General features: G+C 38.6%; 1 protein-coding gene across 1 annotated transcript; it reads right to left on the minus strand.

Annotated features, from left to right (window-relative positions):
* Window positions 1-464: 464 nt before the first annotated feature.
* Window positions 465-7,425, minus strand: KRT25 (keratin 25). The gene is made up of 8 exons (XM_001100293.3): window positions 6,937-7,425; window positions 6,476-6,558; window positions 5,962-6,118; window positions 3,612-3,773; window positions 3,401-3,526; window positions 2,832-3,049; window positions 1,713-1,780; window positions 465-835 (listed from the first exon to the last, which is right to left on the minus strand). Exons 1-8 carry the CDS (start codon window positions 7,363-7,365, stop codon window positions 726-728), a joined length of 1,353 nt encoding a protein of 450 aa, XP_001100293.1. The 5' UTR covers window positions 7,366-7,425; the 3' UTR covers window positions 465-725.
* Window positions 7,426-18,630: the final 11,205 nt, after the last annotated feature.

The following is an 18,630-nucleotide window of genomic DNA, read 5'->3' on the forward strand; positions in this document are numbered from 1 at the left end:
ATTACATTTGGAATACTGTTTAAAATATATATCCAAAAGGAAAATGAGATTGAACATTAATCATTATAAATATTGAGTATTAAAAATACATATTAGCATCTATCAAATGCTTATCCCATAAGTGCACTTTGCAATAACTTATTTCTTTAATCTTTACAATAACCATTTGAAAGAACTACTTTTATTATCCCCATTTACAGATGAAGAACCTGAAATATATACATTTTAGTTATTATTAAAGGGAATAGGCTTCTTAGTATGTCAAAGTATGGCAGATTGGGGATTTAAATAAAAGTACTTTTATTCTTTCTGAATTTGTCTCAGTTTGAATGATAGGGCAAGCCTGATGAAAATCTATGAGGAAACCTATTATTTTAAAAGAGTTCTTATATAAATAAAAGCTGTTACGTGTTCACATATTTATACTGCACACATAAACATTCTAAAGACAATATCACCAATGATAACTTGCTAAAGAAGAGGTTTATTGAATACAAAGAATTGACAACAGATTTCTGTAGGATAATCAAATGAGTCATCGGATTTGTGTGTGGCGTTCTTCCAGATGAATGGGGAGATGCTGTTATTGATTGCCCAGAAAGAGAAAACAACAGAAAGACAACAGGACACACGTTTTTCTTAGACATGCACATTTTTCTGGACAGATACAGAATGCCTTTTCTTCTCAGGGGGCATGTGGCGTACATTCTCTGCTGCATCTCAGATTAGTTGCTTTGAGATTTCTCTTCCAGGGAGTGGAGTCTGGTGGTCAGTATTTTGCTGCGTTGGTCTACCTCCTCAAGAACTTTCTTAACCACTATGGCTTTGGCTGAGTCTGAAAGTTAAAAATTAAAAGGAGATTTTATAGAGTTAAAAATGAATAAAACATTGTATCATTTAAAGGAATAACAGTATTTGCACATAGAATGAACTATGCACTAAACACAAATACTTAGACTCATGTTTGGTGAATAATTTTGATTATTTGGTTAGGAAAAAAACATGGTGACATGTTATTTTGTTTAAAATTAGCACACGTCACTGACATTAGATATCTAGCACATATGGTGTCTGCTACAAATCTTTATTGTGTGTATTCTTACCAAGCTATGGTAATATAAGAACAATCAAGCTATGCATTAAAAATGAAGTAGTTGGGTATATATACTCAAAGGAATAGAAAGCATTCTACCATAAAGACACATGCATGTGAATGTTTATCGCAGCACTATTCACAATAGCAAGGACAAAGAATCAACCTAAATGCCCGTCAGTGACAGAGTGGATAAAGCCATAAGCACCATGGAATATTATGCAGCCATGAAAAAGAAGAAGATCATGTCTTTTGCAGGAACATGGATAGAGCTGGAGGCTATCATTCTTAGCAAACTGACGCAGGAATAGAAAACCAAACACCACATGTTCTCACTTATAAGTGGGAGCTAAATGATAAGGACTTATGAACACAAAGAAGGAAACAACAGATACTTGGTTCTACTTGAGGGGGAAAGGTGGGAGGAGGAAGAAGAGCAGAGATGATAATTATTGGGTACTGGGCTTAATTTCTGGATGATCAAATAATATGTGCAACAAACCTCCATGACATGTGTGTACCTATGTAACAAACCTTTCAATGTACTCCCAAACCTAAAATAAAAGTTGAGAAAATTTAAAAAGTAGGATAGCATAACAACAGATTTCATTTTAATTACCTTTGACTTGGCTTCCCACATTTCCAGATCCATAATCTTTAGACTTGTAACCTCCAGACTTACAGGCTCTGTGAAAACATCACGAAAGAGGGTGATTTAGAGAGAACCCCATCAATTCTAGGTTCACCATATGGTTTTCTTTAGCTCTTTGGTAGTTTCAACTGTGTAACCCAGTATTTGATTTGTAGTGTTTGCCGATTTCTGTAGAGGTATGAATACCTTCTCCATTGCTGATATCAAGTTACCAAGTGACATCACTAAGTGAGGAGTTAGGAAGAGACGTGCAGAAGAGGCTGTCATGAGATGCTAACAGCAGTTCTGGCATGCCACTGGATGTGTTTATACAACTTAGGTTGAAATTCTCCCTTTTAAGTTTTGCAGGTTTATGAATTGTGACAAATGTATTTAGCTGTGTAACGATTTCAATGTGGAAGCATCACTCTAGTCAATGAGGGAAGGTTTGATGATAGGTGGGGAATAGCGGTGTAGATCGCTTCAGCAGTTAGACAATTACAAGATACTTTTTCTAAGTGGGGTTTTCTCTGAGACTGTAATGTTTTCGTTCTGCTTCAGTGTTAAGAAGTGATTTTTTTCTTGTATGATTCCTTTTATATTAACATCAAGAATGGATAAAATAGTAACTGCCAAGGGAAGTGGGGCACAGAAGAACTTTCTGGGGTGATGAAATGCTCTTCGTTGTGAATTCAGGAAGCTTCCTGTTCCTAACAACCCTGAGCTCTAGACTCCCAGACTTGTGCCCATGGGACTTTATCAGTGCTATGAAGACAGGATTCTGTGAGTGATGAGCTCCAGAAACCATTTCCAGAGTCAGAATCCTGGTCCACATATTGAAACTCCAATTAGTTTCCCGTTTATTCTTTTCACTCTAGAAGTGATATTTTCAATGTTCATACCTTAAACTTGGTGCCTGCCGCATATTGGTTTGTTAAGATGTTAATTTGTATTTTGGCAGTTGAGTGTGTATTATATTTAATATTTAGTATTCATGATAATAAATGCATGCAGCCAAATTATGTCCACTTTTCCAGTGGAAAGTGGGATCTAACTTGCAAGCAGATTTCAGTATATTACGCCATCCATGCAAATTGTTTTACCTACCCATCATCTCCTCCTATAAGGAGACAGTAGGTCTCAATTTCTTTTTCCAGGTGGAGCTTGATGTCCAGGAGCTGCTCATACTCGAGCTTCTGGCCCTCGGTCTCGGTTCTGACCTGGTGCAGCTGCTCCTCCAGGGCCCCGATCTGAGCCTGGATCTGCGCCAGCTGCGCACAGTAGTTGCTCTCGGTCTCCGTCAAGGAGCACTCCAGGGAGCGTTTCTGTCAGGAAGCAATAAAGAGAACCTGAGATGGATATGCAGATACGCAGGGATTTGTTTGATACATGATTTTCTCCTGTTGTTAACTTTACATATAATTGTTTTAGATTTCACATGGACACATAGTTAAGACTGTGATACTGCCTGAAAATGAGCAAATCCTTCTTTTTGGTAGAATAGACCTAAAGACATTCGTGTTGTTTTAGCTGTCAGCTATACAATCCTATTCTTTCCTTATGTTTTAAGACAATTATAAAAATATATATTTCAATATTGTTAAGGTTTTTAAAACCAGCTGGCAAGTATCTAACATGATGACCTGGGGGATGGTAAAAAATTGTTCTTTTCATACCGTGGCTAAGAGAGACTGAAGTTCAATCTCCAGGGTTTGAAGAGTGCGCTTCATTTCAGTCAGCTCGTTCCGGGCTGAGGTTGTGGCTCCGACATCCTCAGAAATCTGCTGCTGCAGGGAGGCGCTCTGAAATGACATAAGTGAAGGAGCAAATCTTAGTTTCGTGAATATCAGTAACAGGCAAAGGGATTGTTTTCCGGAGGAGAGTCACCTTCTCGTTGAACCAGGCCTCTGCATCCCTGCGGTTCTGCTCTGCAAGGGCTTCGTACTCAGCTCGCATGTTGTTCAGTAGAACTGTGAGGTCCACCCCGGGAGCTGCGTTCATCTCCACGTTCACGTTGCCTCCAGCTGCGCACTGCAGAACTTGCATTTCCTAGAGGCAGAAAAGTGTTCAGCTCAACTGCAGGGATCTCATGGAAGGTCTAGAAGCTTAGCTTTGGAAGGGCACTTAGAGTTTGTCTGGTTTTCCCCAGGCTGTGCATTGACCCCCTCCCACCACATTTGATATTTCCTGTCCTGTTGACCTAATTCTCAAAGACGGTGAACTCACTACCTCATGAACTAGGCTGTTTCATTCTGGAAGAGATTTAATTGTTCCAGAGTTCTATATTATAGTGAGCCAAACTCCTGTTCTTATAACTTAAACTCATCAGTTTCAGTTCTGCTACTCAGAATGAGTCTTAATTCCTTTTCCAAATGAAAGTTTTAAACATTTAAAATGAATGGTCCTCCGTTGCTTATTCTATTCTCCACCTTTGTGGACTGGTCATTTCATTAGAGGCCAGCTTTGATGCAGTCTTAACTCAGCTACACCCTGAACACAGCCATGAACATGGTTGAAGGGCTGAGTTTGAATAATTCTGAACAATCGAAATGATGATAAGTAAATAAATGTGTGTGTGTGCGTGTGTGTGTGTGTGTGTGTATGTGTGTACCCCTCAGGGACGAACATCATCCTCTAAAGAATCCCAGCTGTCTATTAAGTCTATACAGGGACATTACAGTATCATGTTGGACTTTGGAGTCACACAAATCTCTCTGTAAATTTTGGTTCTGCCCTATAGTGGCTGGTGAGTTTGGGAAAGTTGCTTAACCTCTTTAAGTTTCTATTTGCTTACCTGAAAATTGAGGGTAATTAAATATCCTTCCTGAGTTGTTAAAAGAAATCAAAGAACTAATAATAATAATGACTCTATGATACTACCTTGCACATAAATGCCAAATGAATGCTGGTTATTATGATTATTATCATCGTGGAAGCTGGAATTTATTTTGCAGCCAAAGTCTACATGTTACCCTGTCTGAACTGCAAGCTGTTAGAATGTGTGAGTCAGTTCTAAGATTGTGAATGGCAGGCATCACAGCGAAGACTGTGTGTACTGGAATACCACCCATCAACTTCTGTCTGCTGCAGAAACTCTCCTCCCCATTCATGAATTGGTCTTAATGATGGTAACTAAGGCTTTCATTCCTTCCTGCAGTGAGCCCCTCAGCTAATCCAGCTTTCCTTCCTCCTGGTTGACCCTATGTCTTCCCGATCTACAGATGTGGCTTTTACTTCTGAGGATTTAGTGAAAACTTCCTGGTTCAAGCATGAAAAAAAAGATTATATATATATATATTTGCCTATGTGCGTGTGTGTGTGTATATATATATCTATAGGGTTGCCTGTAAGTGAGGCATACAAAAATCAAAAATCAATTGCTTTTAATTCATCAAAAATGGATTAAACACCATGGGCTGTAACTATACTTGAATCCACGTTGGCAAATCAATGTTATTCAAGTAGTTTTATTTATAAGACAGCCTCATGACTAATCAAGTAGGATTCTTAGCTTGATCTTCTGTTTTAAGCATTTGGCTTGACCATAGAAGTCTTTTGGCTATTTAAAATATCAAATTTATTTTCAAAGGATAAAGATTTTTCCCTTTTGGAAAACAGCACCTCTGAAAGCAATCCCAAAGATGTAATTGCTGCAATATAAAATTTGGAACTTAACTTCCAACAGTGACCGCTTCGGAAGTTTATGATTAAGTATAAATTCTGGTGTAATAGCTTAATTTCATTCTCATTATTTTTACAGCCATACCTATAAAGAATACGTACTAGTATTACGTTTGTATACTTAATGCATGTATGAAGTAAATGTTTTAGTGTTTTAAATCTGCCACTGTCATAGAGAAATTTAGATCTAGTTTTCCAGTTTAAGGATGTCCTTAAAGTACATTTATTTTATATTTATTTTATCTAATTCGATGTAATCTCCTAAGCAGATCATTTTAACTTAGCTATAATTACATAGCCAAACACTCCTCTTATAACCCTGATTGGTCTGGAAAACATGATTCCTTTATTTTTTCCCATAGGAAACTTGATGAGAGAGCAAGGGTGAATCTGTACAAAGAATTCGACTCTTGAAGAGACAGCTCAGCCCTCATGTCTGTCTGACAATGTGTCTTCAGCACCAACTTTTTATATGAGAGGTTATGTACATCATTATCTCCTGTCAGGTACACAGTGTCTGCAAAGGGATAGCAAAATGTAGATGACCAGCTCTTACCTCTTTATGGTTCTTTTTGAGGTAAGTCATCTCCTCACTCAGGGTTTCGTACTGAATCTCCAGATCTGTTCTGCACAGGGTTATTTCATCCAAAACTCTTCGTAACCCATTGACATCAGCCTCTACACTCTGGTGAAGAGCCAGCTCATTTTCGTACCTTAAAGAGTGTTAATGATTTCCTAATTTGTCACATGGTTGGAGACATAGTCACCGATCAATGACAAATGCTAGAATTCCGGAATTTTGAAGATTTGGCCACAAGAGGCATTTTCAAAACTTGTTGCATAATAATAATTATTATTGTTTCTACTTTGCAGTATTTGACAGAAAAAGAACTAGTTTTAATAAAAGAACAGTTCACGCTTTGTATTTAATAGTCAAAGCATAAAAAGGTAATAACATCCTGTTTATGTGAAATTCAAGTGTGTTATAGTTTTGGAATAAGAGTTGCAAATTTGATGTAATGCTTTGCATGAATTGCCATGAATTCATTTCACTCTGGCAGTCTACTTACTTGAGTCTGAAATCATCGGCTGTAAGCCTGGCATTATCGATCTGCAGAACAGCATTAGCGTTGCTGGTGGTGGAAGCGATGATCTAGAAATGGGAATTTGACTTTTATCATGAACTAAACCAACTGAATCTACTTAATGCTTATTTCCAATGCTAAATTGGAATTCTCTTTAAGAAATCACAAGTAGGTGGGTGTGGTGGAAGGCGCCTGTAATCCCAGCTACTCGGGAGGCTGAGGCAGGAGAATCTCTTGAACCCAGGAGGTGGAGGTTGCAGTGAGCTGAGATCCTGCCATTGCACTCCAGCCTGGGCAGCAAGAGCAAAACTCCTTCTCAAAAAAAAAAAAAAAAAAAAAAAAATCACAAGTAGGAACGATAAATGTTTTTAGAATTTAATAAAGAAAGGAAAACAAAATTTAGAAATAAAGGTACATGAAAATGATTGTGAAGTATGATTTCTTACCTGGTTTTTAAGGTCATCAATTATCGGGAAATATCTGCTATAGTCATGATCAAGACCACGGCAAGAGCCGGGCCCAAATTTCTCATACCAGCCCTTGATCTTCTGCTCCAGGTCAGCGTTGGCCTCCTCCAGAGCACGCACGTTGTCCAGGTAGGATGCCAGGCGGTCATTGAGGTTCTGCATGGTCACTTTCTCATTGCCAGAAAGGAGCCCCCCCTCATTCACAGTGAAGCCAGCACAGGGATTGCCTCCCGCTGCATTTCCTCCCGATGAGCTGCCTCCGAGGGCACAAGAGAAGCTACTTCCAATCCCCGAAATGCCACAAGCATTTCCAGCCCCAAAGCTGGTTCCCCCACCAGAGAGTCTGAGTGATCCTGTGGTGGGACGAGGACAGGACCTCCTGGAGGCACTGGAAAGTCGAAGAGACATGGTATCAGGGCAGACACGTTGCAGAGCTGTATTCGTGAAAGCTAGAATGGAGTCCCTTCTTGTCTAAATGGTTCTGTTTGCCTTTTTATAGGCAAGTCCCAAGTGTGTTCTGAATGAGATTCTGCCTACATAGAGTAAAACATGGCTTGCCAGTCTCAGCAAGTTGGCATAATTGGGTGATTTTTTCTAATTAGTAACTCACTTTGCTGGGCTCATTCCTGTAGGAGGGCAGTTGCCCTCAGGTCGGTGGTAATCTGAGAAATGGGTCTGGGTGGAGCAATGTCAGGTTCATTATTACATTTTTAAATGTTGGGTGAGTCATTCTTCACTTCCATCCTTAGAAGATAAACCTCATCAGCTCATTACTGAATAGAAATTTGGCATCATGGTTTTGGGCTATTATGCCAAGGCAGGCTGTGATGTTTCTGAGACTTTTTCTGCTTTTATTGTCACAAGTTTTTCTACGTAAGTAGAGAATAGAACTGTAATCATTATTTCCCCAACCTGGTTCTTCAACCAATAGGTGTTTGCTTTTATTTTTAAATTCCTCTTGCCACTGTTTCCCATGGGAAGTTAACTTCCATTCTGGCTGACATGAGCATCATATTTTGTTGACACTTATGACTGGAGAGAGTTGCCTTATCTTATCCATTTTGGTAATTACGAGCACACCCCTAATTGGTGTTATGTTTTGTGGGAGTTTGGAAAGACATTAACTTATTTCCTGACCCTGCAAAATCTGAAGCAAACCTAGAAGGAACTATTTCTTCTGTCTTAATTTACTGTGGTTTAGCTCAGGTGAAAGTCATCAGTAAGGTATTTAGTGGGCGGGAATTCACATATATTTACTAAAAACTCTACCTATTATGGAAATATAAAATATTGACAAACAAGGCTGGGCGTGGTGGCTCACGACTGTAATCCCAGCACTTTGGGAGACTAAGGCAGGTGGATCACTTGAGGTCAGGCATTTGAGACCAGCCTCACCAACATGATGAAACCCCGTTTCTACTAAAAAATACAAAAATTGGCCAGGCATCATGGCGAGGCACCTGCAATCCCAGCTACTTGGGAGGCCGAGGCAAGAGAATCTATTGAACCTGGGAGGCAGAGGTTACAGTGAGCTGAGATTGTGTCACTGCACTCCAGCTGGGGTGACAGAATGAGACTCTGTCTTAAAAATTTTTTTTGACAAATAAAAATTGTATATATTAATGGTGTACAACATGATTTTTTAATATATGAATATATTGTGTACCAAATCAAGCTAATTGACATATCTATTATCTCACATATCTATTTTGTGGTAAGAACATTTAAAATCTACTTTCTTATTGTTATTAACTATAGTCACCATATTGTAGAATAGTTATCCTCAACTTATTTCTCCTACTTAAATGAAATTTTGTATTCTTTGACCAAAATTTCCCTAGCGCACTTCCCTGATGATTAGTGATGTTGAGCACCTTTTCATAAACCTACTGGCTATTCGTATGTCTTTTGAGAAGTGTCTTCTTTTTTTCTTTTTTCTTTTTTTTTTTTTTTTTGAGACGAGTCTCGCTCTGTTGCCCAGGCTGGAGTGCAGTGGTGCGATCTGGGCTCACTGCAAGCTCCGCCTCCCGGGTTCATGCCATTCTCCTGCCTCAGCCTCCCGAGTAGCTGGGACTACAGGTGCCTGCCACCAAGCCCGGCTAATTTCTTTTTGTATTTTTACTAGAGACAGGGTTTCACTGTGTTAGCCAGGATGGTCTTGATCTCCTGACCTTGTGATCCACCCGCCTCGGCCTCCCAAAGTGCTGGGATTACAGGCATGAGCCACTGCACCCAGCCGAGAAATGTCTGTTTAATCACATTCTTTTCTTGTTACTGAGTTGCTTGAATTACTTATATATTTTGGATATTAAGCCTTGATCAGATGTATGGTTCACAGCATTTCATCCAACAGGTTCATCTATGTTGTCACAAATGACAGAATTTCCCTTTGTAAAGGCTGAATAGTATTCCGTTGGGTATATATACTATATTTTCTTTATTACTTCATTTGTTGATGGATGTTTAGGTTGAATCCCTGTCTTGGCTATTGTGAATCATGCTACAATGTGCATGGAATGCAGATATCTCCTTGACATACTGATTTCATTTCCTTTAAATACTCAGTAGTGGGATTTTTGGGTCACATGGTAGTTCCACTTTTAATTTTTTGAGGAATCGCTATACTGCTTTCCATAATGGCTGCATTGATTTACATTTCCACTAACAGCGTACAAGGATTTTCTTTCTCCACTTTCTTACTAACACTTGTTATTCCTTGCCATTTTCATAATAGCCATTCTAGCAGGTGTGAGGTGATATCTCAGTGTGTTTTTCATTTGCATTTCATTCATGATTAGTAGTGTTGAGCATTTTTTCCATATACCTGTTGGCCATTTATATGTCTTCTTTTAAGAAATGCCTTTTAAATTGGATTGTTTTTGTTATTGTTGTTGAGTTTCTTGAGTTTCTTATATATTTTGGGTATTAGTCCTGTGTCACATGTGTGCTTCACAATATTTTCTCCCAATCCGAGAGTTATCTCTTCATTCTGTTAATTATTTCGTTTGCTATGTAGAAGCTTTTTAGTTTAATGTAATCCCATTTATGTAGTTTTTCTTTTGTTGCCTGTGTATTTAGGGTCATATGAAAAAATTTTTGCCCAGACTAATGTCAAGAAGTTTTCCCACTGTGTTTTCTTCTAGTAGTTTTACAGTTTCATGTGTTGTGCTTACCTGCTTAATACATTTTGAGTGGATTCTTGTATATAGGGTGAGATAAAGGTCCAATTTCATTTTTCTGAAATATAGTTTCCCCAGCACCATTTACTAAAAATACTGTTCTTTCCCCATTTTGTGTTCCTGGCACCTTTGTTTGAAAACCATTTTGCTGTAAATGCATAGATTTATTTCTGGGCTGTTTATTCTGTCTCATTGGTCTATATGTCACTTTTTGTGCCAGTGTTGTGATGTTTTGATTACTATGGATTTGTAGTAGATTTTGAGATCAGATAGTGTGATGCTTCCAACTGTTCTTTTTGCTCAAGATTGCTTTGGCTATTCAGGATCTTTTGTGGTTCTATATGAATTTTAGAATTCATGTTTTTTTCTCTTTTTGTGAAAATGCCATTGGAATTTTTATAGGAATTACATTGAATCTGTATATCACTTTGGGTAATATAAACATTTTAACAATATTAATTCTTCCAATCAATGAACATGGCATATCTTTCCATTTATTTTTGTCCTCATCAATTTATTTCATCAATGTTTTATAGTTTCACTTATTTCTCTTCTGATCCTTGGTATTTTCTCCTTCTACCAACTTTGGGCTTAGGTTGTTCTTCTTTTTTTCTAGTTCCTTCATGTGTAATGGTAGGTTATTTCTTTTTTTTTAATGTAGGTATTTATTGTTATAAACTGCCCTCTTAAAACTGCTTCTGCTACATCCCATAAATTTTGTCATATGTCTCCATCTTCATTTGTCTCTAGACAGTTTTTGATTTCCCTTTTGATTTCTTCTTTGTTCCACTGGTTGTTCAGGAACATATTGTTTAATTTTCACATATTTGTGAACTTTCCAAATTTCCTCCTGTTATTGATTTCTAATTTCATACTATTGTGGAGAAAAAATACTTGATGTAATTTTAATCTGAAGTTTGTTAAGACCTGTTTGTGACTTAACATGTAATCTGTCATGGAGACTGTTCTGTGAGTGCTTGAGAAGAATGTGTATTCTGCTCTTGTTTGATACAATGTTCTATATACGTCTGTTAGGTCCACTTGGTCTAAAGTGTAGTTTAAGTCTAATCTTTCCTCACTAATTTTCTGTCTGGACGATTGATCCATTGTTGAAACTGTAGTACCGAAGTCCCCTACTATTGTTGTATTGTTGTCTATTGCTCCCTTCATATCTGTTAATAATTGCTTTATAAAGGTGCTCTGATGTTGGGTGCATATTTATTTACAATTGTTATATCCTCTTGATGAATTGTCTTCTTTATCATTACATAATGACTTTCTTTCTTTTTATAGTTTTTGACTTAAAGTCTATTTTTCTCTGATATAAATATAGGTACCTTTGCTCTTTTTTGTTTCTATTTGCATGGAATATCTTTTTCCATCCCTCACTTTTAGTCTATGTGTGTCCTTAAAGCTGAAGTGAGTCTCTTGTAGACAGCATATAGATTTTGTGTATGTGTGTGTGTTTGTTTGCCTTTTTAATACCCTTAGCTATTCTGTGTCATTTGATTGGAGAATGTAATCCATTTATATTCAAGGTAATTATTGATAGGTAAGGACTTACTACTGCCATTTTGTTGTTTTCCAGTTGTTTTGTAGATCCTTTGTTTCTTTTTTCCTCTCTTGCTGTCTGCCTTTGTGATTTGACAACTTTCTGTAGTGGTATGCTTTGATTCCTTTCTCTTTCTTTTTTTGTGTATCTACTATAGATTTTTGCTTTGTGGTTATCATGAGACTTACACTGAACATGTTAGAACAGGTTATTTTAAGTTGATAACTTCAATCACATTAAAAAATTTACAGTTTTACTACTCCTCCATCTACTTTTTTGATGTCATAATTTATATCGTTTTATATGTATATTCCTTAACAAATTATTGTACCTACAGTTAGTTTTAATAGTTTGGTCTTTTAACCTTTATACCAGATATAAGTGATTTGTACACCACCATTACAGTAGTATATTCTGAATTTGTATATTCACCTTTAACAGTGAGGTTTTTTTTTTACTTTCATATGTTTTCATGTTGTTAATTAGAGTTCCTTTGTTTCAACTCATTGACCTATCTTTATCATTTCTTATAAGGGAGGCAATGAACTCCCTGAGCTTTTGTTTGTCTGGGAATATCTCCTTAATTTCTGAAGCACAGACTTTTCTGGGTATGATATTCTTGGTTGGCAGGTTTTTTTCTTTCAGCACTTGAATGTATTATCCTACTCTCCTGACTTGCAAAGTTTCTATTGAGAAGTCTGTTGATAGCCTCATAGGGGTTCCATTGTATGTAATGAGTCTCTTATCTCTTGCTGCTTTCAAGATTCTTTCTGCCTTTTGACAATTTTAAAAAAAATTTACTTTAAGTTCTGGGATACATGTGCAGAATGTGCAGGTTTGTTACATAGGTATATATGTGCCATGGTGGTTTGCTGCACCTATCAACCTGTCATCTAGGTTTTAAGCCCTGCATGAATTAATGTGCCTCATAGTGTTTGTTTTTGGGTTGATCTTGCTTGGGATCCTTTGAATTTCATGAATCTATATGTCCATATCCCTCCCAAGATTTGGGATGTATTTCTTTACATAAGCTTTCTTTCCTTTTCTCTCTCTCTTTCCTCCTTCTGAAACCCTCATAATGTATATATTTGTATGCTTGGTGGGATAGAATAGATCCTTTATGCCTTCTTTACTCTTTTTTATTATTTAAACATTTTTGTTCCTCTAATTGGGTAATTTAAAATGCCCTGTCTTTGAGCTTGCTAATTCTTTCTTCTGCATGATAGAGTCTGCTTTTGAAGCTTTCTACTGAATTTTTCAGTTTTGTCATTGTATTCTTCAGGTCCAGGATTTCTGTTTGTTTTATTTATGGTTTCTATTTTTAAAATTAAACTTCTCATCTTGTTTATGCATTGTTTTCCTAATTTCATTTAGTTATTTATCTACATCTTTTGCATCTTATTAAGCTTCTTTAAGATAATTATTTTGAATTTTCTTTCAGGCAATTTGTAGATCTCCCTTTCTTTGGGGTCGGTTACCAGATCCTTATTAGTTTCCTTTGGAGGTGTCATTCTTGCCTTATTCTTCATATTATTCATGGAGTCTTGCATTGGTATCTGTGCGTTTGAAGGTACAATACCTCTTACTCTGTCACCCAGGCTGGAGTGCAGTGGTATGATCTCAGCTCACTGCAATCTCTGGTTCCTAGGCTCAAGTGATCCTTCCACCTCAGCCTCCTGAGTAACTGGAATGATAGGCATGTGCCATCATGCCCAGCTAATTTTTATATGTTTTGTGGAGATGGGGTTTTGCCATATTACCCAGGCTGGTCTTGAACTCCTGAGCTCAAGCCATCCACCCACCTCAGCCTCCCAAAGTGCTGGGATTACAGGTGAAAGCCACCACACCTCGCCTTCTTTAAATCTTTATAGACTGTTTTTGGCAGTTTAAGGCCTTCTTCTATTAGGTTCCTGTGCTGATGGGATTGTGGTCAAATGGGGTTGGAGCTGGATCACATGGCTATTGCTGAGTCCACAGTGGGGTCTATAGTTGGTAGGTCTGTTACCAGGGGATCTAGTAGCTGTGGATTCTGTGTAATCTCTGAGTTGACTGGACTGTCTGTAGAACCTTAGTCCATAGAGCTGGCACTGGAATGAGAGTCCATTTCAAGATCTGTAGATGATGGGCTTGTTACCAGGTGTGTGGGTGGGTGTGTCTTCTGTGTCTCTGGAAAGTTTCCCTGTGGATCACTAAGTGAGACCCTGGGTATGTAGTGCTGCTCAAGTCCATGGCTGAGACGAGTTAGAACTGAGTTTTGGGGCTGCTTTAGAGCCTGTAGCTGAGACTGAGCTCTTCAGACCTGTCTTTGGGGTCACAGATGGGTATGTTTTCTGGTGGGTCCCTGGGCAGGCAGGCTTGCTCTCAGACCACAATTGATAGAGGCTGGTGCTGAATTACAGGGCCATTTCAAGATCCACAGCAGGACCAAGGTCAGTGGGTTAGATTATAGGAGCACTGATGAGCTTGTCTATCTCCAGGTCTCATGTGGGCAGCACTGCTCTCAAGCCACAGATGAGAGGGGCTGGGACTGCTTTTCAGGGCCATTTCAGGATCTTCTGTGGGACCCAGGTCAGCTGGGCTGCCTGTGGATCTCAGATGAGAGTGCCTCCCTCTGGATTCCTGGGCAGGTAGAACTTCTATCTGGCCACAGCTGAGAAGGGCTAGGGCCCAGATTCAGGTTTGTTTTAGGGATGCTGTAAAATTGAGATTGGCAAGCCTGTCCTGAGGACACAGAAGGGTGTTTCTCCCAGCAGGTCTCTGACAAGGCAGAAGTGCCTAGTCTGCAGCTGAGAGGGGCTGGAGTTGAGATTTAGAGCTATTTAGGGATCTGTTGTGGGACCAAGATTGGCAAGCCTGCTCTGCACACTCAGATGGACGTGTCTCCCTGTGGGTCCTTGTGGAAGCAGGACTCATCTCATGCTATAGCTGACAGGGGCAGGGGATGAGTTAGAGGATATTTTTAGGATGTATAGCTGAGACAGAGGTTGGTGGGCCTGTCTTCTGATGTACTAGTGTGCATGACTTCTCTTTGACAAATGGTTTTGGCAGCAGGACCAACACAAAATGGGGTTGTAGCCAAGCTTGCAAGGATATGGGGCAGTTTCTAGGCCTGGAGATGGGACCATGATCAGTAAGTACCAACTGGGTGTGGGTCTATCCTGTAAAAATGATACTCCTAGATCTTGGGCTCTACCAGGGCTTTATAAACACCTACCTGAATCCCAAGGCTCCTATAAAGGTACTTTTGTCTGTTGATGACTCTTACAAAATTATTGTTGCTTTGGGACATATGAGCAGGGGATCTCCTATTCCACCATCTTGCTAATGTCATTTCTGTTTTATGACTCTTTTAAATACGTAGATCCATGGATCATTTAGAAGTATGTCATTTAATTTCTGAGTGTTGAGAGATTTTTCTTTTCACTTTGTGTTATTAATTTCTGATTTGATTCCATTATGATCAGAGAACATATTCTGTATAATTTCAATTCTTATAAATTTTTAAAGGTTTATTATATGACCTAAGACATGGTCTATGTTCCATTGGTGTATGAGAAAAATGTGTTTTCTGCTCTTATTGAGTGCAGTGTTCTATAAATGTCAATTAAATTCTGTGGTTTGGTAGTGTTGTTCAGTTCCTCTATTCATCATCATTAATTTTCTGCCTAGTAGTTCTATCAATTGCTGAGAATTGGGCATTGAATTTCCCAACTGTAATTTTGGATTTGCCTCTTTCTTCTTTCTACTCCATTAGTTTTTTGCCTCATGTATTTGAAAGCTTAGTGGTTTAGTGTATTTAGAGTTGCTGTATCTTTTTAAGGACCTCTTTATTATTATATAATATCACTTTTTATCTCTAGTAACATTCTTTGCTTTAAAGTCCACTTTGAAATTAATTCGGTCACTCCTGATTTTTTTATTAATGTTTGCATAATATAGCTTTTTCTATCCTTTTACTTTCAGCCTACCTGTGTCACTATGTTTGAAGTGAATTTCTTGTAGATAGCATATTGTTGGGTTGTGTCCTAGAGAAACGCATGCAGTCATTTACTAGGTAACATGTAAGGGATATTTATAGTAGTAGTATTCATAATAGTTTCAGATTGTAAACCATTCCAGAATAGAATGCATAACATTGTGGCAAATATTTTAAAAGTGCTGCCAATCTGGTGGGTGTGTGATAGTATTTCATGTGGTTTTAATTTGTATTTTTTCTGGTTAATATGGGGCTGAGCACTTTTTAGAAATTTAATGACAATTTGAAATTTCTGTCAACATATTGAAGATATTGTTCTATTGTCTCCTGCCTTCCACTGTTCCTGTTGAGAAGTCACTGTGCATTCTCACTGTCACTCATTTGAAAGTAATCATTATTTTCCCTTATGGCTGATTTTTAAGATCTTTTGTTTGTGATTTTGTGGTTTTATTATGATTTTTCTACATGTGGGTTTCTTTTTATCTTGTCTTTAGTTTCACAATTGGTAGCTCACAAATAAGGATGTCCCATAAAATTTTTGGGACTTGTCAAGTGTTGGTGACAGCTTTTCACCTTTTACATTTTTTTTTGCTAATACTATCTTTTTGGAAACAAAGCTAAGTACTCAAACTTTCCAGCCTTCATTTCAAGAAGTATGGTTGATTCATCAACAGCATGTATTTTGGAGTCATGAGTTATGCTTGTATTAGGTGCAAATCAGTCTTATGTAGATAGGCAAATCTATTTAAGTAGAAAGAGTGGATATAGAAAAATGGAAGTTAGCCCGGTTGTTCTTGGAAAGAATAGGACCTCTGTTGGGAATAAGAAAGAGTGAATGCCGGGCGCGGTGGCTCATGCCTGTAATCCCAGCACTTTGGGAGGCCGAGGCGGGCGGATCACAAGGTCAGGAGATCGAGACCACGGTGAAACCCCATCTCTACTAAAAATACAAAAAATTAGCCGGGCGCGGTTGTGGGCGCCTGTAGTCCCAGCTACTCGGGAGGCTGAGGCAGGAGAATGGCGTGAACCCGGGAGGCGGAACTTGCAGTGAGCCGAGATCGCGCCACTGCACTCCAGCCTGGGCGACAGAGCCAGACTCCGTCTCAAAAAAAAAAAAAAAAAAAAAAAGAAAGAGTGAATATTACTGGCGGCACAAGAGAAAGAGAGTCAACACTGTGTTTGTAAAATGGTGAGTTAAGCAAGTGTCTTGAGAGAGCTGATAATGTGATTTTATTCCTTTAATTCCTGGGGGATAGAGCCTCTGAGTGACCTTACCAGTCAGAATGAGAGAGTAATGAAGCATAGTGACGGAAACTGTAGCAGAAGGGAGGGGGCATCTAGTAACCAGGACTTAATAAATATGGGGACAGAGAAGGGAGGTGCTGGGAGAGGAGCTGGAGGTGGGTAACTAGCAGATAGGAAAAGACTGTACACATACTGCAGGCATGCTGTAGGCTTTCTGTAGGGATGCTGTAGGTATCTGTAGGCATAATGTAGATATACTGCAGGCATACTGTAGGCATCTTTCAGCATACTGTAGGCATACTGTAGGCGTGCTATACACTGTAGAATGCAGCAGGCATACTGTAGGCATAGATACTTGAGGGATTTGTAGTCAGGTTACAAGCATGCTTGTTTCATGTTACAAGCAGGCCACTGCACTGAAAGCCATACTCCTGGCTTTCATTGTATCATTGATAGTCATGCACATAAAAGTCTGCCTGATTGTGGTCCCTCTTGGGTGGCAGTGGAATCTTAGTGTGAAAACAGTGAATTCCTATGCTTATTTTTGTTCTGATCAATGGAACTCAAATCACCATGGCAGAGAAGGAGATCTGGATTTGCATCTAAGCCCCGGTACACGTCAGCTGTGTAGCCCTGGAGAAATTCCTTAATCTCTGAGACTCTGCTGTCCTCATATATAATGTAAAGATGATAAAACACCTACCTCATAAGCATTTATGAAAATTAAATTGGTTAATGCATGTAAAGTGAGTTAAAACACACTCAGTAAATTTAAGATATTGTCACTATAGTTCTGCAATTGAAAGTGCTTCTAAACAGACTTAATCTAACTCCATACCATTGAAATATAGCCTTTGTCATCATGGTTGGCACCATTCATCACAAGAAGACCCTGACAAAGGTAACTTTCAGCTGTATCTACCTCTTCAGAAAGCATCATTAGGCTAAGGTCAACTACCTTATGTGGAAGCAGGAAATAATGGTGACCAAGCTTATATCTGAGACTTGTAGAATGCAACCTCACAGGGTTTAGCACCCTGAAATGGTGCAGTTCAGTCTTCATGGGCCATTTTGAATCCCACATTGTCTGTATACCAGTTGATTAAAACCCTTCAATGATGCTCTGCCATGCAAGTTGGAAATCTAGGTGGTTACAGAGGTCACTGCCTCATTCCACCCCAGCTAAAAAAAACCTCTTTAGCCTAGAACTTTGCTGCTTTCCAATCCCAGCGGCACTTTCCAAAACAATTTAGTAAGGATGTCAGGCAGAATTTCGTGTGCAGGAGGATATGAGCAAGATTTAGAACCACCCCAGGCTTGAGTTCTAAATTTGCTTAGTCATCACCATGGTAAGGGCAGAGAGATGCATGTGCTGGAAAATGGAAAAATAGCTTTCCAGGTTCAGATTTTACAACAAACACTTGCTGATCACCCAGGCGAGGTATTGTAAGGGTAAACAAGTCCTAGTGATCAGTGGGTATTATCTCCTTATTTTATGTTCATAGACGCTCAAACCCAAAAAGATCAAGTTATTCACATGGTTAACCAGGGACAGATTTGGGACCAGACATTAGTGCTAGTGCTCTTGACACCTTATTCTGTTATTAATTGAGGTAACTGTGACTATGAAATGAAACACATTATTTTATTAGCAGGTCCTTAGTATTGTCACATTGGGATCAACTTTAGAAATTAATAAGAACCAGATATTTAAAAATAAC

The sequence above is a fragment of the Macaca mulatta genome, chromosome 16, assembly GCF_049350105.2.
Source record: "Macaca mulatta isolate MMU2019108-1 chromosome 16, T2T-MMU8v2.0, whole genome shotgun sequence".
NCBI classification, from domain to species: Eukaryota; Metazoa; Chordata; class Mammalia; order Primates; family Cercopithecidae; genus Macaca; species Macaca mulatta.